Source organism: Larimichthys crocea, unplaced genomic scaffold, assembly GCF_000972845.2.
Source record: "Larimichthys crocea isolate SSNF unplaced genomic scaffold, L_crocea_2.0 scaffold173, whole genome shotgun sequence".
Classification (NCBI taxonomy): Eukaryota; Metazoa; Chordata; class Actinopteri; family Sciaenidae; genus Larimichthys; species Larimichthys crocea.
Genome location: NW_020852357.1, coordinates 18,713 through 43,034, shown reverse-complemented (window position 1 = coordinate 43,034; position 24,322 = coordinate 18,713). Strand labels below are relative to the sequence as shown.

Below are 24,322 nucleotides of genomic sequence, written 5' to 3'. Positions count from 1 at the left end.
GTTGTGTTTGTTTATTTCATGTGCTAACTATGACTGTGTCTCCTCCAAAGATCCACGAGAGGCCGAGAGGAGGCCCAACACCATAGTCATGCACCCAGACTTCAGAATGCTTGTTCTGGCCAACCGACCTGGTTTTCCTTTCCTGGGGAATGACTTTTTTGGAGCTCTAGGTACACACACACAAATACACACACACACACACACACACACACACACACACACACTGCAGCAGAAGGCTTATAATCTTCTCTTTTATTTAATAACAAACTGATATATTTAAAAACTAAGCTGCTTGGATAAATTAGGACTGAAATGTCTCATGTCAGAAGATCTGATCTAATTCATCTCTGCCCTTCTGTATCAAAGAAAAAAAACATCATCTGTTGTTTTTTACTGGTCCACAAACTACTAAATATGGTTCTTAGATATCCAAAGCTCAGGCCGGTCTCAGGAAGCAGAAGAGAGCAGGAAACAATGGCGACGGCAGAAATCGAGGGTATAGATGAGGAATGACATGCAACAAAGGTCCCCAAACTGTGGACATCACAGTTCATGGTTGGTGCCTTAAACCACTAGGCCACCAGGGTGCCTGAAGCAGGACTGATAAGACCGATATATACACTCACTAAAGGCTGTAATTTGAGTGTCTTTCAAGTTTTATTTTTACGTCTCCAGACATCAAAATTGCTTTTCTTGCTGTGAACCATGAAGGAGTGGAACAGTATCAATAAATGGATCAACTATGATGACAGGAAAGGATGACTAACTAGAAAAATTTCTAAAGAAATTTTGAGTGTGCCTGACTCTGGCCCCGTCGTCCCCATGCATTATTACTGACACTGCTCAGCAAATTCAGTACTAGAAAAGAAATTTTGAGAGTGACGAGTGGGCTGTTGCTGGGGGTCTGTATTCAAAAAGCACACCTCAAACAGTCATTTTTAACATGTTTATTTAGACACAGGAGCAGCTAGCGCTTACGTGCTAGCAATTAGGATTAGCATTTTTAGCTAGCAGTTAACATTAGCATTGTTAACATTAGCATGTTAGCATTGGCATGTTAGCATTAGCATGTTAACATTAGCATGTTAACGCTGATGGGCTAGCAGTTAGCATTAGCATGTTAACATTAGCATGTTAGCATTAGCATGTTAGCTCTGATGGGCTAACAGTTAATATTAGTGTAACCCTTCTGAAGCAGAAAAGTATTAGTAATGATAATAATAACTTGAACTAATGGCCAGAATAAGAAACAGAAGATTTAAATTCGGAGCACATGTGTGTAACCAACCGATGCACATGAACGACACGACACTGTGGCTCTTTTTGTTAATGAGAACAATGCTCCCCTATTTTAATATGAAGCTGGGAGAATAATAAAACCCATGAAATACATAAAACAGCCTTACCCGGTAGGTATAGAAAATAATAAACAAAATAAAAGTTTTCGCAGCTGGCGTGTGTTTTTCTTATTGTTCTGTTCACTTCACTATATCTGCACCCTTTAGGTGTCAGTCCAGCCACACGATTGTGTGGGTGTGTGTGTATGTGTAAGTGGCAAAAGGATTCAATTCCGCGGTGTACGCTCTACGATCCTCCAGGGTCCGCTCGCCATCAGTCGTCTCTCCTGGCTCCGTCTCCAGACAGGCTCTATCGAATCCAAGAGTTCCTCAAAAACCTGACCTACAATAGTAGGATCAGAACATATTACTTCAATTTCTCAGATCTTAAACTATGAATCACTTTAAATTGTCTCTATATTTTGTAGAGAATAAGTGCTTTAAATCAAACTTGTATTGCAAAATAAGATCACAATTTCTCAGAAGCAAAAGGTAAATAATTCAAAGTATATTATGAACCAAATGATTATCTACAGTACCATCACATAATATATAAATATATATATATATGCTATTTACATAGCAATTAACATATTAATTATCACAAATAACCAAATGTAAACTCTTGTAATGTTACAGAAGAAACCATAACTTAATGTGCTTAAAATAAACAAATATTGTCACAGTCACACACATAGCACACCATAACTCAAGTAAAAGCTAGACAAAATTGTTACATCAGAGCTTATTCATCCTACTGGTGTGACTAGCAGTGCTGTTAGCCCCGGAGCTAGCGCTCCGACATTAGCATTGAGGCTAGTGGTTAGCTCACGGAGTGCCGTTTAGCTTGTAGCATTAGCTTTTAGCATTTACATTAGCACAGCAGGACGATCTCTCACCGCTGCGATTCTTCACCCGAGCGATCCTCCAATGCACTCCTGCAGGTCGTGTCGTCCGCGGAGATTCCTCCTTTGGTTTTTTCCGAGTTTTAATCACTTTTTTCCAGTTTATCCACTTTTCTGTTTTCTCCGTCCTGACATTAAGACCGTGTCCAGAACATGCTTCCTCTTGCTCCTTCTAGAGGCTTCGGCGAAAAGTGAACTACTAACTACTAAACTACTAAAATGGCCGCCGCTCGGCTTCTGGTGGCCCCCCCCCCCCTCTCTTCCTTCACTCAGCCTGAGGTTGCCAAGCAACCAGGACCAACTGTAATCAGTGGAGGAGTTACTGCACCTGTTAGAATGTCAGTTAGAGACTGAGAGAAAATGCTGAGAATTCCTCTCGAACAGGAAGGATTTCTGACCAAAACCGTTTTCCAATCATTGAACCGGCTTAACCTGAGGCACGATGAGACCTTCCTGATCGTTTTACATATTCGTTTTGTGTCGATAAATGAAGAAATGTGCCCGTAGGAGCAAGAGAGAGAAACGTTACTTCTGCCTTTCTCCAGAAAATTTTCTTCTTTTTTAATATGGGAGTCTATGAGGCTGTTGGTGGGAGTAGTCGATCATAGAGCCCGTCAGGAGCCAAAACTATATGTCAGACAGCTTTGGCAGGCGAATGTGAGTGATACAACAAATTTTGCTACGTTTCTATGTAGAAATCGTGTCTGTAGTGGGGCCTTTGGGCCAGGGTAGTCGAATCCGTTTTTTTTCACTGATTTTCTCCCCCCTCTCCATCTCGCGATGACATCACTCACTCTGCTCTGGAAAGTTCTCGCAATACACACCCATTAATTTTTTGGCTTCGTTTTTCTGGATTTTTGGCAAAACCGTTTGCCGAAACTCTTAGAAAAGACATAGCACACATGTCCCGGCCGAGCCGCTCGTTTCGATACCCGTTTTGTGTATGTGCGACAAAAACTCTGGGAGGAGTAAGAATAAGCGCGGTGGATAACATATAGTGTGCGCTTTCAGGCACACTCAATTATCATTCTCTGAATAGGTGATATCTTTAGCTGCCATGCTGTGGACAATCCAAAGCCCCAGGCAGAGCTGGCAATGCTCAAACAGTACGGCCCCGATGTTCCCGATGCCACTCTGCAGAAGCTGGTGGCAGCTTTTGGAGAGCTGAGGTCCATGGCCGACCAGGGCACCATCACCTACCCATACTCCACCCGAGAGGTGGTCAACATTGTCAGACACCTTCAGGTAAGAAGGTGCTACATAGCCTTGAGCTCTTTTTTCGCTTTGTTGTTTTCAAAGGTTTGGTCTCAGACTATTTTTGATCAATAATTCATAAAGATCATGTGACCTTAATCGCGTACTGCTAGATGCTTCAATAATTCAAGAGAGTGTGTTCTCACAATGCAACTGTGACAGACAGCGCAGACAGTGTTCCTGCCTTAGTGCAGACCGACACACACACACACACACACACGCACATATTATATATATATATATATAAGCCAAAGTTGCAAAGACAGGTTGCATCACAGTCACCACACAGTTACAGCGGCCACACTGCAGGAAAAAAATAGAAAAGCCGTTAGTGACACAAGTGAGGACTATTTGTGTAATGAATGGAAAAAGATTCAAACCCACCTCACCAAGTCATTGTATGAGGTTAGTGTGAATGTTTTTTTTTCCAACGTACAAAAGGAGAAGTAGAGTTCTGGTAGTCTGAATCAAAAGAAAGACATAGGAGTCATAGGGAGAGTTTGGGAGATGTAGGCACAGTGGAAGACATTAAGCAGAGGACAAAAGAATAAATCTGGGATGGGGTTATTATCTGTAATGTATCTCATTATATGTGCGCTTAAAGAAGTTATCACCATATTCTATTTTAATTTGAAAGTACCCCCACACTCATCTTTACCATTGATCTCTCTATGTCCCTCATTATTCACAAATTTGTACCACAAAACATCCTCATCAAGGCGTGTGATCCTCCCTTCCTTTGGATTCAATCAGTCTGAAATGACTAAATAGACTTGATTAGTAAAACAGTTTATTTAGAATCATTCAGACGCTTGTCCAAAAAACCTTTTTAAAGACACAGTTTAACATACTGGAATGTATACCTCTTCACCTTCCTTTCATCATCATCATCATCATCATCATCATCATCATCATCATCATCATAGTAGGTTGCCTCTAGCATCATTTGGGACAAATGACAACAAAAACTAAGACATGTCTGTTCTCACCTGTTTGTGTGAGTGGTTGCATGCAGCAGTGTGCTTATTTCGTTTGCATTCAAAGATCGGGGCTGTCACATTGCTCTGTCTCCTTGTTGTCTTAGATCTTTAGAAATGTGAACAGTGTTTTGCCCAGTGAGAAGGGAAAAATAACAGTGAGAGAGCAGAAGAACCTAGGACCTAGAGAAGAAGGAAATAAAGATCCATGCTTGCACTACTGAAGATCAATAATTCAGTGCACAGGGATAAGCCCTAATGTTTGATTTCCCCACTGGCCACCCTGTTTTGTCATCAATCACCACTATTGACGTCTGTAGGAGTGGTACGGATACAGGATAATTTAGTCAAACTTTGAGGCAATAGCCAGTGTAGAGCTTAATTACCATTTCACATTTGGTCATGATTGTGCTTTTGTGGTAAATGGGAATCAGATCAATAGTGCCCAGTGCTCTTTGAATTCAATCCATGTTCTAGTTGTAACCAGTTGGAATGAGGCTGTTCTTGATTGTTCAGCAATTAAAAGGCCTAACAGTGTAAATGCATTGTAATATATAGGTCTGAAAGTGCAATTATGACCCTAACAATGCCCCATAGTCCAGGGCTCTTAAGTCATTCCAAGCATTGTGTTTTATACACACATTCAGCTACATCTGCTACTTACGTTCAGATATAATCACAGAGCATGCCAAACAGTGTTTATGGCCTGGGTTGTTAAGGATGCAGCATTTCCAATGGTGCGTCTCCTCACTACATCTTGACATACAATGTTGATGTTAGTGGAATGAAGAGGGTTTCTCCATGCTAATGTTTCCTAGTATGTTGAATGAGACTTGTCAAAGCGCGAGGATACTGTCTACACATTTGTTGTGGCACGTATTTGAGAGATGGTGTGAGGCCATGAGGCTGAGTCATTGTCTTGTCTTAGGTTTTGTTCCAGATGTATTATGACTCCTGCAGCATTTAGTGGAGAATAGTAAAGCTTTTCCACAATTAAAGTTTATTTTTCCACAATTTCAGCCTGCAGTGGTTTTTGGGAGTGTGCTGTTTGGGCAGCATTCTCTGATAAGAAGGTTTGTAAAGGGAGTCCACTGGCTGAGGCCTGTGTGTAGACATGGAACTTCATGGAACTTGCTTCATTTGGAGGCACTCTGAGTGTTGCCATTTGAGCCCATTAAGTGCGGCTCTCTTTCAAAACTATCCTATTGCTGGCACTGACATCATGCATTGTCTGTGCACACATCCTTTTCCCTGTTCAGGGACATTTCTGTGGGTGACATTTGTGCTGATAGATGTCCATACCACAAACATTTATTTGGTTTTACCATTAGGAGGTCTTCACTGGCACACTCAGTCCTGACTGTGAGTTCAACTCATGGGGAGTTGCTGTGCTGATTTGTCTGTGGCAGTATTGCAGTGTGCATGATTGGTTGTGAGATACCTCCTTCTGTTTTCAGAGAACTGTGGTTACCCAGGTAACCATTCAGTTTGCAGTAAAGAAATGGACTCGTCTGTCTGTTAAAGGTGATGCTGAAGGAAGCATGTGTCCATGTCAGATGTGTGCAAAAAAAACTAAATGTACTGACGTCTGTCTGATCAGGAATCTCTCCCACAATGATCTGGATTATGTTTCCCAACATTTTAGCCATTCAGATTTCTTGACTGATGTAGTTTCTTTCTGTTTTTGCTTATATTATCTCCCTCTGTCCTCTGTTTCTCTGCCTTTATTGCATATTTACCAAAGTCTCACTGCAATCACTGTACAATGAGAAAATGGATTGAGGTAATATAACTTGTAGCCTATCTCTGTAATTATATTAATTATATCACAGAAGCAGCATCAGTTTTGTGGTTAGCGTCTAGAAATCAGTTACCTGTCCCTGCTGCATTTTTTAAAAATATTCTTCATCTTTCTCCTTCTTCTTCACCCTCTCTGCTCTATTACCCTTTCTTCTTCTCTCTTTCATTCCTCTCACTATCCCCTCTGTCATTCTTCTTTCTAACTCCCTCCATACTTTTCACTTTCGCTTCTCCCCCTTTCTCTTGCTCTGTCCCTGGTCTCTCTTTCTTGTCTTCCTACTACTTCCATCTTTCCTCACTCTCTTACTTCATCTTCTCTCCCCTTTCCCTCGCCCCTTCCTCCCTCATCTTCTATTCCACTTTGCCTCCCAACAGAAATTCCCTGACGAAGGTTTGGCGAACGTGGTGCGAAATGTCTTCGACTTCGACTCATACAACAAAGACATGCGAGAGGTTCTGATCGAAGCGCTGCACAAGCACGGGATTCCCATTGGAGCCAAGCCCAGCTCTGTCAAACTGGCTAAGGAGTAAGGCATCAGGAGCTAGGATAACACACACAAACACACACACTAAAGGCACATCAGTACCTGTCTAATGCACAGACCTGTCGGAAAAGGGTTAGAGTACTAGTAGAATACTCAACGTGGGTCACCACAGCTAGGCTAAAGTTCACTCAGTCTATTTTCACTTTTAATAATAACTGAGTGGACCCAAATACAGCAAGAGCTTTTAGAGCAGGCCGACTGGAATATATGAACGGCTAAGTAACCATAACCTGCTTTGTATAACAGCGATCATCTGTTTTTTTCAAATTACCTTAAAAGACAATGGGAAGATTGATTTTGCATTGAATTACAGTTCAGATGTATTGATGTTTTTTATTCTTTTATGGAACTGAAAAATCTAAAAAATTCACAAACATTACTATTTCTGTTTTAGAAATGAAAGCTAACAAAACAGATCATTAATATAGATTTTTCACCCTCCAAAATTGTTTCTCTGAGTGTCTTCACTCTTATATTATTTTATTTTATTTAAAAGAACCTTCCCAGAAGCTAATCAGCAGAAACGTTTTCACAGCTCAGAGGCTATAGGTAGAACTCTTTCTGTGGAGAACCCTTTTGGAACCCCCACGTTGACAGATTATCTGTTGATCACTTTCTGATTTTAGAGTGTTTGTAACTTTTAAAATGAAATCCTGAAATGCTTGAAATCGGCTCATGTTGTCTTTGGCCCGATGACTGGTTTCAGACTAGATGGAACTTTGAGGCTTCCATGAAGTCTCCTCACTGCTTCCTGAAGTGTTACATTAATGGCTGTTTAGATCATTCACATTACCTCACCTTTCCTATAAGGAAAGATAAGATTCTAATATCCACTACACTGCCTCATTATGTACAGCTGTGTCTTTTAAATAAAGGAAAATATTTGTTTCTTCTGTCTCCTGTGGTTTTATTTTGACCTGTACCATTCGTAAATTCTGTTTTATAAATTTCTCAAGTCATATCTTGAGAACAGAACAGAGCAGGGCAGAAACAAGTATTTTCCTTCAACAGTTATACAGTAGAACTAACTGTTCATTATGTCTCTGCTTACATCATCTGAGCTCAGAGGATCTTTTGTAGGTTTTGGAATCTGTGTTTTTGTGATTTAAAGCTCATCTTGAACAGTTTATATGCCACAACATCTCATGTACATAAAAGCAAATAGTTTGTCTCTTGATTTCCAATTTTGGACATGGAGTCTCTCTTATGTACCTCATCGCTCTTCCATTAATAGAAATATTTATGGTTAGAGGACTGTCCCTCCCCCAACCCATTTATCCCCATTTGAAAATCTGTTTTGTTGCATCTTTCGTCCCACCTGCAGTCAATAAGACTGTGGCCACAATCCAGCTATGATTCACAGGAAGAGCAGTAAACATCTGGCCAGACACAACAAGCTGAGCAGGCACTCAGACACACACTCACACTCTTTACCCTCTCTAGAGAGGTGGGATCAAATTAAAGCTTTTTGTCATCATGGAATGCTACTCACAGCAGATCACACCTTCCATGTGAAGTCATTTTATGGTGAGACCCTCATTAGATGATTTAATTTTACTTTAGCTGGGGATACAACACATCTGTGCTGGAACACATCAACATATCAAAAGCACAAACGCACAAATGCAGATGACATTTATTTGCATTGTTAGTCACAACTATTTCACTCTTCAGGAGTGAAGGAATTTACAATGTAAAGGCAGTTGTCACCATGTGACCTTCAATCTTTAGGTTGCCCCTGCCAGAGGTCAAGATGACAGGGTACTGGACAACAAACCAAGGTGGCAACGCTCGCCGTAAACTGCTTTGTCCCACTGAGACACACCACATAGACATCAAGGTAAACACACAAGGGAAATGCATTATTTTGAAGGTTTACTAGCAGCATGTACAACATGTGTGGTCTAAATTGATTGAGGATCAGAACTTAGTAATAGTAATGTGATAGTCCATCTAGAACTACCTCACTATAGGTTTAAACATGGCTGTGGTTGAATTATATTGACATTTATTTGAATCTAAAAGTCAGTTTAAACAGCATGATGCTATAATACACTGCGTCTTTATTAGGCGCTTATGTTCCTTCATGCATGGAAGCTCTGCTGGAGGTTGTGTATTTGCTGTATTGTTGCAGAGTATGTCTGTTTACATACTAATCGTGGATGCAGCACACAGAAGTGGATTATGCTGCAGGAGCGCTTTGAGAAGTTTCTATGGAAATGTTGATTTTTGTCCATGGTGAGAACTTGTCACCATTGAGATTGATTGTAACTGACACTGAGTGTAGCTTAAAACTGACCACAGCTGCTGCTCTGTACAAAGGAGCAGCCGGTCAACAATCTCTCCAGAAGGAGACGACAGTGGGGTTTTGTGCGTCGTGTCAGCTCGGCAGGAAAGTCCATTCTGCACCTGCAGTAGCTGTGTGATCTGAATCTAGCTACTCTCAACCATAAACGCTAAACATCAGCGTTGTTTTCATACTCTGTGTGCATTTGTGTGTGCGCACTCCTCCATACAACAGTGTGTCTTGTGTTTTCAGGGTCCCGTGTTTCTACGTGTTCAGGGTTACCCCTGCAACAGACAGGAAAGCAGGGCGTTGAGTTTCAGCGAAGAGAAAGCCCACTGGCAAATTCCCATGAATGAAGTCAACATCATCTGTGATGTCACCACCAAAGATGGTATACACTCACACAGAAACATCATCCGTACTGTTACAGGATACATTCTCAGGTCTCAGCTTCCGTGGTCATTTACGGGTATATTAGAGGACACAGTGGATGAAGTATATAACAAAGAAAGAGAGAGAGACGGGAAACAATATGTCATATATGATATATATTATAACAAGGAATGAGTAGAATAAAATAGATGATATCTCTCTAAATTCTATAACTGTGAGCCTAAAAGTGAATTAACAGCTGAAGTTCTATATGACGGAGCAGTCACTCAACAACCTCTCCAGCTCAGAAGGGGATGACAGTGGAGTTTCTTGCGTAGTGTCAGCTTGACAGGAAGGTCTATTCTGCACCTACAGTAGCTGTGTGATCTGAATCCAGTTACTCTCAACCATAAATATATTTTCTTTAGTATACACTTAGGACAAAAATTAACATTTAATATCTAAAATGTCACAAAGGAGCTATAGGAAACAGAATATATGACGGTAATTGTCCAACCAGACCTGCCAGTTCAACTATCTCTCATGGAATCTCTATGGGATTGCTGCGAGCTATGGCAGAACATCACAGACATACATCACAGAAAAATAATTGCAGTCCCTCTGTTTTTGTCTTGCAGATATTCTGTACGTGGCTACATGTAACCCAGTGTCATTGTACTCAATGAAGGAGCGTGGGGAGATCATTCACTGCATGGAGCTTTACGACGTCTTCCCCCGGACCATCAGCGGCGTCTGGCAGCCCTTTGTCACTGTTGCTCCACTTGGGAGTCCTCTGGATGGACAGGTGGTGCTGCACGAGGAGCAGGTTGGCACACACTCAGACACACACATACACAAAAACAAGCTTGTATGATGACATGATCACACTGATTAGATTACTTAAGATTTCATTTTTACATTTTTTTTCTTTTAATGCCTATGGGAAAACGTTGCTGTCTCCCAGTAGACTCACTGAACAGGATATTGATCATATTAAAGGGACCCTGTGGAGTTTCCATGGTGTGAATTCTTTCATAGTAGCTGTAGTTACTGCCCATTTAAAATTCAGCTTAAGGGGACTGTGGGAAGTGTGTCAGGGGTCATGACTCTATGCTCAGCTATCTCAGTAGCACCCCCATTTGACTTGCAAACACCATGGAGAGCTGGAGCTGGAGACGGGCTACTTGTAAGTCTTTGCCATGACATTGTCAACCGCTTTGCTGTAGCAGTCAAGATTCCTAACCATGTGACAATGGACCTCATGCAGCAACATCTCTTAAACCTCTCTTACGTTTGGTAGATGGATAGACAAGTTTGGAAACATGGGATTTGACCAGCATGTGTTTCCAGAGCATTAATCAGTCCTCTTGGTAAAACAGCTCAGCAGCAACTCATCAGCCTCATCAGATAGGTCTGTGCAATCACTGGAAACATTTTCACGTTTTCTGTGTAAGAACTGGATGGCCAAAGCATCAAAGAGCAGTATGAAAGACATTCAGAAGCTGAACACATGCAATTCAATTTATGATCATCAATAGCGTTTCTTTAGTCCACAAATGTAATAATCTGATCATTAAAATGTCTCAACATGTCTCTCAGATTTAAGCAAAAATAAGAAAACATTAGTGAATCCCAGAAATCAGTGGACACTAACAAAATAAGGAGGCCTTGTTTGTACATCACTTCCTGCATGAGGTCCAACATTTACACTAGTAAGATAATTCTCTTTATACAGTGCAAACCAATGTGTTAACACCTTTAAAACTAATGTGTTTAATTAGTATGTATGGCTGTACAAAACTCAGCTGGTTTGAAACCTGTATGGTTTACATTGGTTTGCATTCTTCTTCTTCTCCTCTGTTAATGGGCTTTGTACCTCTGACAGTACAGTACTGCCACTAACTATGACTGCCCTCTGCAGCTGACATAAACGTGCATCTCCATCCCCATGTATAGATGTCGTGTGAACAAGAACATGCTACAGCAAAACAACATTGCTCTACAGCGCCACCAGTGGTCAAAAACATCACAGAGACCCTGTGAGACAGAGAACTGGAGATAAAACAGTGAAGATACTGAGAAGAACAGATGGTTGTGGCTTTATAGTGAGGTGGAGGTGGTGTGATGGTGGGCATCGTTAGCTTTTCTCATAGAGAACACTTAAATAGTGTAAATACAGTCAAACACTGTGTAAGAAGATTGTGGAATCATATGTAAATGATGTGCCATAACACACCTGTACACACACACACACTGCCAGTGTTCACAAATATATTCTAGTCCAGTCTCCGTTGGTCTGATGTCCTTGTTTACTGACCAGTATAATGTATAACGTGACACTTACGCAACACCGGTATTCAGACTTTGTTTTGGAGGACAACCACAGATTCCTGACAGATTTAAAATAGCTATGCACTAGTCTGTTAGAACTTCTTAAAATGGCTGGTGGTTAGTGGTTGTTTGCTGTTGAGCCTCTTTTACCCCATAAGACCCTGGTCTATGACAGCAGAGCGTAAGACAAGAACAATGTGTGTTAGCTTTTTCTCCAACCAGAACACTTGTACAGCTGGTGCATATTAGGCAAGAGGAGGACTTCTAAAAATACCACTGTGATGGATCATGTTACGTCTGTCTAAAAATGAAGAGGTCCAGACAACATAAAGTTCATCCACAGGTCATTGTCCTTCCAGGGAAATCAGGGGAACCATCATATACACATACATACACGTATGTACAATACATATACATAAGTAAGCATTCATACATAAATGCACATGTACGTATATATAAGGCTCAGGAAAAGCATGCACAAAAATAATAATGCTACGTTCAAGGACATGCAAAAACAATCTCATACACACACAACCTGAGTGAAAGTGTCAGAAGACACATGCAGACACACACATGTGCTCACACATGAACACACTCCCTCCACAGGCAGTATATGTTTAGAATCAGGAAATGGGGTTTGCCTCCTCTGAATAGCTCGACCAGTCCTCAGTACAGTAGTGTATGTCAGGAATGGAAGGCCATAAGGAAACCATTAGTGTGAAGCGGGGCAGCCAGGGCCGAGGCCAGCTCCCCTGTGGCTCCTTCTCATAAAACTCAATTGAAGATGAAGCCTAGTGCGTCACAAACGAAAGCCTTTTGCACAGTTCACCCAATACACACCACACACACAGTGCATTACTGCTCATCTGATATAACTGTAGACGGCACACAAACACAGAGGCACACACAGACAATATGTCTATCTAAATTGAACTGAATGAACTTGATCACTCAGATCTCAGGGACTCCACCTGGAGAAGAGCACCCTCTGCTTGTGGTGGTGGAGCAATGTGTATAGCATACAAGGCATGTGACGTACTTCAAGTCCAATTTGTAATAGTAGTATAAATGCTATATGAGTTCTGCTCCATGTGGTGTCCAGTCCATATGAGCTAACAAGACACTGGACAGAGAGCAACAACAGAAGCCATGATGGCCAAATCATAACATCATAACATTCAGTTTCTATGACAGAAACCTCTTATTGTGGTGGATACAGAGACAAAGATCTACTGATTTAACAGCCAACTGAACACATCACCTTCGGACAACCAAAATAATGACTTTCCTCTAGTCACTGTGCACGGGCAGGAGAACAGATCAGGAGAACAGATTCATCCTTAACAACACCAAGATCATAGAAAACACATAAACACTGCTCTTCAGGAATACAGTTGTGGGGTACCACTTCTTAACTTGGCAAAGAGTGGCCGCTGCCCTGGTTTTGAATTAAATGTTATATAAGGTTCTTTGTGCTAATCTTCCATGATTTCAAATCAAATCAAATCAAATCAAATTTTATTTGTATAGCCCAAAGTCACAAAGTACATTTTCCTCAGAGGGCTTTACAATCTGTACAGGGAGTGACACCCTCTGTCCTTAGACCCTCGGTTCGAGTGAGGAAAAACTTGCCCACAAAAAACCTTTAACAGGGAAAAAAGGTGGAAGAAACCTCAGGAAAAGCCACAGAGGAGGGATCCCTCTCCCAGGGCGGACAGGGGAGGAGGGATGACCTGAGCCAGGCCTAACTATAAGCTTTATCAAAAAGGAAAGTCTTAAGTCTATTCTTAAAAGTGTTGACCATGTCTGCCTCCCGAACCCAGAATGGTAGTTTGTTCCACAGAAGAGGAGCCTGATAGCTGAAAGCTCTGGCTCCCAATCTACTTTTGGAGACTATAGGAACCACAAGGAACCCAGCATCCTGAGAGCGCAGTGTTCTAGAGGGGTAGTAAGGTATTATGAGCTCTTTTAGATATGATGGTGCCTGACCATGAAGAGATTTGTAAGTAAGGAGAAGAATTTTAAATTCTATTCTAGATTTAATAGGTAGCCAATGCAAGGAAGCCAAAATGGGAGAGATGTGATCTCTGATCTTGGTTCCTGTCAGAACACGTGCAGCAGCATTCTGAATTAACTGCAAAGTCCTAAGAGACTTATTAGAGCAGCCTGATAACAAAGAGTTACAATAGTCCAGCCTTGAAGTAACAAATGCGTGGACTAGTTTTTCTGCATCCGCTCAATGCGTCTGATTTTAGCGATGTTACGTAAGTGGAAGAATGCAGTCCTCAAAATTTGTTTTATGTGGACGTTAAAGGACAAATCCTGATCAAAAACAACTCCAAGATTCTTTACAGTGGAGCTGGAGGCCAGGGTGATCCCATCTAAAGTAATTAGGTCTCTAGGAAGAGAGTTCCTGAGCTGTTTGGGTCCAATTACAAGAACTTCAGTTTTGTCTGAATTTAACATCAGAAAATTGTAGGTCATCCAATTTTTTATATCCTTAAGGCATGTTTGGAGATTTGCACATCATTTCTGACTTTTGGCTTATACCACAGCTCGTCTCTTCGTTCTTCTTTATGGATCTGTAATAGTTTCTGTTTGATTTATATTACACACCACTCAAAATCGATCAAATCAGAAAGTGATGATATTACAGAAACATCTCTTGTTCCTTGTCTCTGTTTGAGATTTGTACCATTACACAGATCTGGCTATACCTGGTCTTAATGTATAGAAGTGTAATGAACAGACTGCATCAAGAGCACCAGTACAACTCACTGACTGAAGATCAAACAATAAGGAAATGTCCACAGGCCACAGAGATGTTTAAAAAAAGAACTGTGGCTCTGATATGATCTGACATGTAGCTCTAGCAGTGCTATAAAGAATGAAAAAACACAATGCAGAAATTGTTACTGTAGTCATTGACTAGTAGTTGACCATGTTGTACTACAACTGTCTAAAGAAAGTGGTGTAAAAGCACACGTGATTAAACTCGGAAAGACACAGGCAGCATCACTTGTGGTTCACTGTTTATTGTATTAAGTCAGTTCAGTCATTTGTTTCCTTTTATCTGTATTATAGCCTTTAGTTCTGAATCTAGTCTGTCATTTTCATTCCACTGTCTGCCTGACTGTCTGTAAATTGTTCTCTCTGCCAGAGTAACACAGTTCTCCATTTGGACATGGTAACCGGCGCCGTGCGGAGGCTCATGTTGTCTCCAGAGAGTAAGGAGCCCACCACCAGAGCCTCAAATTGGTGGAGCAGTAAGGAACAACAGGTCAGAGGTTTCAGTGTCTCCACACAGAATCATCTCTACTATTCATTTATGTCATGTATTTCTTCTCCAGGTTCGCGTAAGGACTAATTGACAAATATACTTTCTGTATTTGTCTTTGGTGATGAATTTGAATGTATTATCCTGAGCAGAATGTGTTTAAAAGGGAGCATACAGATTACACTTCAAAGAGTGAAGAATGATTACTGAACAAATCATTCCAAAGCAATGTCTGAAGTTAAAGCAACACTGTCGTTTAGAGCCTCCTAGTTTCACTGTGGTAAATATGTTCAGTTGTACTCGAGTATTTGTTCTGATTACATTACTTATGATCAAAGACTGGCGAGTCGACAACTTTGCTAACAGCCAATCATCAACCAGCTCACCAACAGCAGACCCAGCAGCAGCTAATATTACTGACTAGTCCAACAGCAGTCAGCCCAGTTCGGTGTCTGTCTTTCAGCCTTTTATTTCACCAAGCTCTCACCAACCACTAAAAGTCAGTCCCACATTTACTCTTGTCCGGCAGCTTCTTGCTCGCTCACTCTCTCCTTCTCTCTTCTTAGCGTCCTCCTTTAACTTCAGCTTCTCCATTAGCTATGTCAATAGAGGCTGCTGAGCCCGGTTACGGTGCCCGCTTGCCCAGCTCTAGCTCTGCTCCCGTCAGCATTCTTCTTCCCAGTGGTCCAAAACACCTGTTGTACAAACACCAACACTCCCCCAGTCTGGGCAGCTTGGCTAACAAACTGAGCTAACATTAGCTAACAGCAGCTAACAAACCGAGCTAACATTGGCTAACAGCAGCTACAGCTGTCAGCAGTTTACTTCACTGTCCATCATAAACTCTGTAAGTCACAGAGAGTTGAGGCGGAGCAGCCAGAGGACATCAGAGGGAAAACCAGAAAACATTTTCTCCATAAAATATGATCCAGTTTCACCAAAATCAGTCAAATAGTTGGTGGTGTGTGACTTAGTGCCGTAAAGTTAAGATATATACTTATCACAGGTGATCGTACCCAGAGCCCAAAGTTACAGAGACACCATTCACCTGATTACAAGTCAGTCCTCAGCATCAACAGGATTTAAAATTAGTTATTTTATAGAAAATAAGCAGAAAAGTTACATAATGTTGCTTTAATGTGTTGTGTGTATTTTCAGGGAGGTCATAAAATGTGTCACGACTTTGCCCACAAAAACTGGCTCCTCTTCTATAAGGAGGATGGGTAAGTTGTCCTGGTCTAAACGACATCAGCCACAGTACTGTTAAACAGCAAAGTCTTAGTCATGTGATGTATTAATTGCTGATCTGTGTGCTTGTGTGTGCAGCAACCAGCTGGAGGTGCTGGATGTGCTGGAGGGCCAGGTTCACTCCATCTCCCTTCCTATCAACCTGAAGTCTGTTTTCCTTGTGGCAGAGGACCGCTGGCTACTGCTGGAGACTAAAACCAACAGGTGAGTAACAATCAGACACAAATCTCCCTGAGATTCTCTTCTCTTCTCTGAGAATATTGAGGTTTGAATCAGTTATAATGCAATATACTGTATGTGCCCCCTGAATAGGAAGTTCCTGCTGACCAAGCCCATGCATATGACAGCTGAAGACTCTGGAGTGTGTCAGCTACACAGCATCAGCGAGGAGCACAGAATCAGTACAGGTATATATAATGATATAATGAAGGACATCTTGCAGCTCTGAACAAAGGTTAACAAGGCTTTTATGTCTAATCCAGACTAAACTGATGGACACACTAAGAAACACACTGGCACTGTAGGCCACTGGTTCCTAGCCTGGGGTTCCAAATCTCCACAAGAGGTTGCAAGGTGCTCTTTATTTTAAGGGGTAGAACAAAACGTTTTATAAAAAATATAAAACAGGCCAATATCTCAGCATTTGTTCACTTCTGAGTTCAATTCACAGAGTATATCCACAGAGCCTTCACTCTGTGGACAGCATCCTGCTTTAGAAAGATATGCAGTTAAGAAAACTCAGCTCAGCTCAAAGATCAATGAGAAAAAATGACTAAATTAGTCATAAAATAAGTTAAGTATGTATGATGTATATATGTTGACATGGAGACATATTCATAAAATATGATATAATATGTTACGTAGTCAGGGGTCATCAGTTTACTCCGTGACAGAAAGTGTCCCTTAAGGAAAAATGTTGGGACCCAGCACCATATGCAGTCATATGTCTGTCTTGACAAGCTCTCTCACCTGTCAGCTGGCCTTCAGTCAAATCAAAAATAACAAGCGTGTTTCAGTCAATATCCCATTCCATGTCCCATTTAGTGAGAACAAAATGTGACGTCATGAGTAATGTCCAACAATCTAGACTGAATAAGTTCACCATCACACATTCATACACTGATGGCATTGGCTGCCATGCAAGGTGCCAACTGCTCATCAGTTTGAGGAGCTAACCATTCATACACATTTACACACCGATGGATCGAACCAGGGATCGAACTGCCGATCATCTGTGGACGACCCGCTCTACCTCCGAGGTCACAAGTCACTGTAAAATCTCAGTGGACCTCACTGAGGACAGTGATCTAAAGAAGAAATATAGAGTTTCTGCAGTGAGCTCATTAATATCTAGGACATGTCTCTTTCTTCTTTCTCTTTATTAAGTAATCTCAGCATTTCTTTTCCTGTTTCTTTCTCTGTTCCATCACTTCAACCATCCCAGCTGAGATGTCTGTACCCGAGATGGTGTCGTGTGACCAGCTACCAAATGAGAACCTCAGCGCTGCTCTGGACCAAAAGATTGTTTCACCTAACCGAATACTGGCCGACAGCGGCTCATTCGCGCAGCTCATCGTGGGCTTTCCAGACCTTGTGGTGAGATGAGGAGACCACATGGTTAAATATTGTTTGTTATTGTTATGTTTGGAACATAAGTTTGAACTTATAATTTAATATCAAAGCTGCACTACACAATGTTTCCCTGTGGAGTTTTCATGCCCATTCCAAGTGTCCAGTATGAGAAGACTAGACAAAATATAAGAAGTTTGGTCTGCAATACACTAGTATCACATTACATGTTTCCAGTGTTCAAACTTCTAGTTAGAGTTATTTTCCACCATAATTTAAGAGAGCAGCATTTAAAGGGCAGAGTTTATATTCTCTTCCTGTATTCACAGACTGTAGGTGTCTTCTGCATTTTGGATCAAAGACTCAGAAAGGCGTACATTTGAATGTATATCATTGTTAATCATGCAGTGGAGTGGTTAATCATTCAGTATGTCCCTGCTGTCAAAATCAGATGGGTAAAAAACATGAATGAAAGCAATGAAAGCATGGGTTGAATGAGGTACTCTAGTGTGGGTGCTAGAGCTGAACTGATGAATATTAATATTAATATGAATCTACACTGTGTGCTTGATGTACACAGGAAGCATGATGTTTTTCCTCTTGATTTCTTGTTTCGTCCAGTCCCATAATGAGATGTACAGCTTTAAAAGGCCTGTTGACCTATCGCTGATGACTACGGAGAGCGGGGCTCACGCGTTCCTCAGAGGTGGGCTTCGGTCAAGCACGCCAAAACAGAACAATTGTGTTAGTCTGCTCTCAGCCAATCAGATGGTACGGGCCCTTCCACCCAACAAGGTGCCCCTGAAGGAGGTCTACCCTAAAGGTCAGAGTTCAACTGAAAGAGAAATTCTGTTTACAGCAAAGAGAATGTGTGCCATGTGTAAAGTCTTGTTTTCCTGTTTGTCACTCAGATGTCACACCTCCGATGACAGCCGCGTACCTGGAGGTGACTGACCTGAACTCCAAGAAAGTCAAATATATTCCAGTTCCAAGGTGAAAACAACTTGTCTGTTTCGTACCGCGTCTCACTCTGCACTACGTTTAGAACAAGAACATCATTTTGCATGCTCAAGCACCAGCTAGTGGTCAGAAACAGCATTGCAATGACACAAAAGTACAAAAGAATTGTTTCCAGTTTATGAACCGGCAAAATTAATCTTTTAAACTACAATTTTCTGTGTCACTGAATTCTTATGTATCACCAAAGAATAAAATGTCACTAAATCATTCAGACTTTACACTGAGAAACAATAATTCCTTAAATTGGTAATTGTATTTTTTGACCACTTAAGACAGTTTTATATCAGGGTAAACACTGCAAACAAAGCAACATAATAAATAAAAATCACTGTCATACAGTTACAATATTTGTATGTGTCAGTCAGGTTCAGTTTTTAATAAACAATAAAAAGGTGGAAGGAAAAGGTGATTTGAATTTTATTGTAAATTTGACATTATGCATATTACTTAGAGACTGATGACTTGTTAATTTAGCCTGTTAAGTGATCAAAGAACTTCCTGCGCTGTGTGAGAGTACAAACGGCGTCAAGTCAAATAACCAGGAGCATTGTGAGCTCCTCACATAACAGTGAGGGAAGCACCAAAATGAGGGAACAAGAGCATTGAGTGACTGACAGTGGAGACAGCTTGTGCTGAAGATACCAGTCAATGAACACAAAGAAATAATAGAAGTAGTTCTAAAGTCATCGTGTTGAGCCGGAAAACAGCCTGCCACCTTTGTTTTGACTGACAACATTCACACATTCAAGAAAAGTTCAATCTCATGAAGTCTTGATGATCTCTTTTGATGGCTTCTATAAGTGACTGTTTACACTTCCGTACACATTTGTGATTGGCAGGTCAATGACGGTGTCGCCTTACACCAACTGGCTGTCCAAGGTGTCAGAGTCCGATGTGCTGATGGCTCCTCTGGGTTCTGGAGGTGTGGTCACAGTGGATATGGGTGGGTACGTCCGCCTCTGGGAGACAGGATTGGACACCCTACAGCGATCACTGATGGAATGGAGGAACATGATCGGGACGGAGGATGGCAGACCTGTGCAGGTAACAAAGACAGCGTCTTTCTTGGATATCCTCAATGATTGGGTAAATTAATTGAAATGCTTGTAGCCTGTAGTTTCTTTCAGCACCACTGAGGGGCAGTACTACTTTAAAAATATCTCCTGTGAAAAGTTTCCGTACTCCGCATACTTTACTCACTTTGCTAGAATACATTAGATGCTGAAACATTCCTGATTTTATGCTAACCAGAATGTTTCCAGGCCCAGAATTTATGACCCGACTGTACCCAGGGTGGGTGTGTATGAATGGATGGGTATTGTGCTGATGATGCAATAGGTCTGACCTTTGGTGGGGGTCAGAACATTCAGACCCGCATACTGAGAGATCTTTGTTGAGGTGCCCACATACACAGCACAGGCAGTCAAATTCCAGATGTAGGATGTATTATCTGCACATCTGTGCCTGAGAGAGAATTCATCACATGGTTTGTAATAAGGATGTTTTCTCTCAAAGATGATTTGTTGAATCTTTTATAAGTAATACAAATTAACTATTTAATTACTAAGTTTTTTTAGGAATAAATGTAAAATAAAAACACACTATTTGTATGAGTCTTCACCATTTTCTACATTTCCTCCTGAAAAAAGAGACCAGAGGTCATCATTATACTTCTTGATGCTCATTCTGTGTTGCTGTGGCTCCAGAGATATAGATTTTCAAGAGAATTTATGTAGACCTGACCACTGAGCCAAACATTATGCAAACTGAGCCAAACATTATGAATGAATACTTTGACTGAGTATTAATTAATTAATCTATGGACTCCTATACACCTGCACACCTGCAATTCTCACATGAGGTCTCTGTCTGGTCTAGATTCCCCCTTACTTAGGTCATCTTGGATGGGGCGCCTTGAGTCCACTGTAGGTCAGACTCTCACAGACTGTGCCTGTGCTCTGTGTTAGCTCACTGGAAACAACAGTAGCACTACTGTATTTAAACATGCCTGCATAAAAGTTTCTCTGTGTATGTGCTCAGAGATGTGTTGACGTGCCTCACCTCCATACGAGCTACCTGTTTGCATATGGCACGTATGCATTACTTACTTTTATGACACTCTTTACGAGTGTCACACTGATGGTTGGACCAAAAAAGATTTTCAAGATTTTATTGTGCTTCCCACAGGTTTTTGAAAATAATCATACATTGGTCATTGAAAGTGTCCACACATTCAAGAGTCTCTCTGACTGTGAGCTTCTGCAAAGCCTTATAGTGTTCATAAACATTCTCACTGTTGTAACAGTAATTCATTGATCCATGTGTCATGCGAGACTGCGTTGGCTCCTTGAATTGCAGGGAATTGGGCCTGGAAAGTACTTGATCCTTTGATGTTTAAAGAAGGTGTTCATGACAATGTCCCATCAGATGAAGAACACAAGTGTTCATTTGCAACTTATATATATTGCACTTATATATTATATTATATATATTCTATATATATATATTATATATATATCATATATATATTATCATATATATATGTGTGTGTGTGTGTGTGTGTGTGTGTGTGTGTCACATGTTGTGTCAATAGTTCCTCTCATCTGTCAGTGTGCAACATTGCTCCATTACAGCACTGTTGACATCATCAGTTTACACCGGAGACCTCAGTCATCATGTCTCTGCACACTGGTGCTTCTGGTGCCAAGTAGGTGTTTGCAGGTATCCAGCATAATAAAACCATGTCCATTGCACTTCAGTATTATATCTCCAATTGCTCAGCTTGACACTCAATTATATAAAAGGTTGTTTTTACCCCCATATTGTTTTACCCTCAGATTGTCAGGGTATTTCTTGTCCTCTATTGCTCCGGTTAGCCATTCGCCACCTTTTTCCTTCCTTTTCGTTGCTCCACTGAAACTAGCTTATCAGTTACACTCATACACACACACACACGTTTGCTTGCTCCTTCAAAGTTCAAGTTGTGTGCAGCCGTGCCCTGTAGCCTTCTTCCACAACTGCAAATAGCAGTGGTTAACAGTAACCCTCTGGAACTGTGCAAATAACACATGTTAACTGTACAGTAGGGCTTGTTACCACATCATGTACTTAATACCATAATCCAAGTACAAATTACTACATTTTAGTGTCTTACACACCTCCACACACACACAGCACATATTGGATTCATAATGAAGACTGTTGCACACAAAATGAAAACACAGCGTAGACACACTTGCGCAAACATTCATGTACAGACAGGCTTTTATACTAACACAAGCTAAGTTCACACATGGGCGTGCATTTACTCCCAAAAAAGCACACAAACACACACACCAGCACTCCTAAATCATTCTGTGTCTTCAGGCATCTAAAGGGAGAATCAGAAATTTATGATGCTATTAATCCTACAAGACAAGGCGTGGACTGCAGATGAGAGAGAGAGACAGAAGGAGAGGGAGGGGGTGGGGGGTAGAGACATAGATTCCCACAGTCATGAAAATGAAAAGCCCACACTCCCCCATTCTTTCTGCATCTCTGTCTCAGGGTTAAGGTGTCATCTTTAGCTTACTACTAACAGCAACATAGATATAAGTAGATTAGTAGATTGCACATGCTTTCACTAAATACTGGAAGTGTGTGTTTGTGAAAAACAGCAGACCACCCAAACCAGAAATGAGTGTGTTGAGAAATCATTTTATGAATGGCCACCAAGGAGCACATCAGAGCCTAAATCAGATATTTACATGTTATTTATGGACAGCATCATTTATTATTGTGTTTTTACTTCACATAGATAAGTTAGTTGAGAAGTAATTCTCATTTACAACATTAGAAGTGATACAAGGCAAGTCGACATTAAAACATAAACAGCTAGAGCAAGAAAACATGATGCTATATACGACAACATAGATCTATGTACTGTGTTCCAGTTCTTTCTCTAGACGATATCCTCAGTGTTACTGGACATAGTAACAAGGGGCTCTCCCAGATAATGTAAAGATAATCAGTCAGAGCCATGTTTCTGTTTTTTTCTCTAATGACATGGTGGATGTGTGCAGACTCGGACAAATAAAGTGACACCAGGGGAACATGATGTTTACCCTACGTGATGTACTGAAGGTCCTGCTGTCAGGATCTCTGCTGGTATATTGTAATGTCACACACACACATACACACACATACAAACACCATCCTATAGCCGCAGTGGCCAAATACCTCATAGCTCTCTCACAACCAGAGCAGGAACCTGAATGGAGTGACAGGCAGCTCTAAAAGCCACCCAGAGCCCAAAATGGACACATGTTGTAAAGCATCACTCATCATTTCTCTAAAACTGTGAGTGGAGCATTAGTGAGCATTAGTCACCCCTGTACCGGTTGAGACTGAGCCAGAATAGAGGCCATTACCAGCATGAGGACACAATTATGGGTTATGCTGTCACCAGCAAGAGTTTTATCTAAATACAGCGTGATGACAAGGGTGGATTACTGAAACAAGTCGGTGTTCAGGAAACTGAAATCCTGCTCGCTCCTCTCCGGTGAACAGATTTCTGAGACACTTGGAATGAGCATGCGGGCTCAGCAGATGCACAGACGGGTCAGGAGGAAGTGTTGCTGTGTTGTCAGGGGAAAAGAGTGTGTGTGGCGTTTATCAGGCGATCATCGTGACCACATTCATAAACACTCAGTGTGGGTGATATGTCTAGCCGGTACAGCTAAGCCTTTGAAGCCACATTCCCGTGCATCAGACGCACACACTTGTTTCCCAACATGGGACAGGTATGTGTGCAGCAGAGCTCATGTTCTGCTGCTGTTGTCTTGCTGTATGTGGTGTGTGACATACACAAACAGACACACATGCATGTAATCAGAGAGCTGTTACATGGTGGAGGCGAGCTGTGGTGACCGCTGACACTTGACCTCAACACAGAGCTATGGCACCAAACTCTCTCTGGTTACTGAGGTTAACATTGGTTCATCTTTACACACGGATACACACACACACACACACACACACACACACACACAAACAGATCTTCACTGACGCTACAGTAACGGAAAGCTCCAATGATAAACAAATCTTTTGGCTTGCAGCTGCATGGAAGAGTACGGATGCTCTACTGTTTTGTGCAAATAATAGCCAGTAAACATTTTTCTCATGCTCATGCATAGATTTGTAATTTCAGCAGTCAACATCTGGTGTGTGTGTATGTGTGTGTGTGCACACTATTTAAAACCAACATCTGCTTTAGCTGTGTCCCCACAGATGGAACGCAGCAGGGAACACTCGGTTGGTGTCTCTGGATAAGGTTCCAAACAGATTCAATATATTTAATGAATTAAGTTTATTTAAAAACAGTTTACTACATGATTATAAATACTTAAACTATGAGATTAG

General features: G+C 41.3%; 1 protein-coding gene and 1 long non-coding RNA gene across 2 annotated transcripts in view; one reads left to right on the top strand and one right to left on the bottom strand.

Annotated features, from left to right (window-relative positions):
- The window catches only part of vwa8 (von Willebrand factor A domain containing 8), a 68,351-nt gene that overhangs the window by 31,008 nt on the left and 13,021 nt on the right, over positions 1-24,322 (top strand). The window contains exons 24-37 of the mRNA XM_019259968.2: positions 51-170; positions 3,282-3,487; positions 6,649-6,800; positions 8,550-8,658; positions 9,358-9,496; positions 10,116-10,303; positions 14,969-15,088; positions 16,244-16,308; positions 16,412-16,537; positions 16,646-16,740; positions 17,778-17,929; positions 18,524-18,725; positions 18,814-18,895; positions 19,762-19,966. Of these exons, the coding sequence (XP_019115513.1) occupies positions 51-170; positions 3,282-3,487; positions 6,649-6,800; positions 8,550-8,658; positions 9,358-9,496; positions 10,116-10,303; positions 14,969-15,088; positions 16,244-16,308; positions 16,412-16,537; positions 16,646-16,740; positions 17,778-17,929; positions 18,524-18,725; positions 18,814-18,895; positions 19,762-19,966 (1,961 nt within the window). The remainder of the gene's footprint in view (positions 1-50; positions 171-3,281; positions 3,488-6,648; positions 6,801-8,549; positions 8,659-9,357; positions 9,497-10,115; positions 10,304-14,968; positions 15,089-16,243; positions 16,309-16,411; positions 16,538-16,645; positions 16,741-17,777; positions 17,930-18,523; positions 18,726-18,813; positions 18,896-19,761; positions 19,967-24,322) is intronic.
- LOC109138742 (uncharacterized) lies at positions 6,800-23,956 on the bottom strand. Its single transcript, XR_002042010.2, has 3 exons — positions 23,944-23,956; positions 8,968-8,970; positions 6,800-6,935 (listed from the first exon to the last, which is right to left on the bottom strand). It is a non-coding gene; the product is annotated as an uncharacterized LOC109138742 (long non-coding RNA).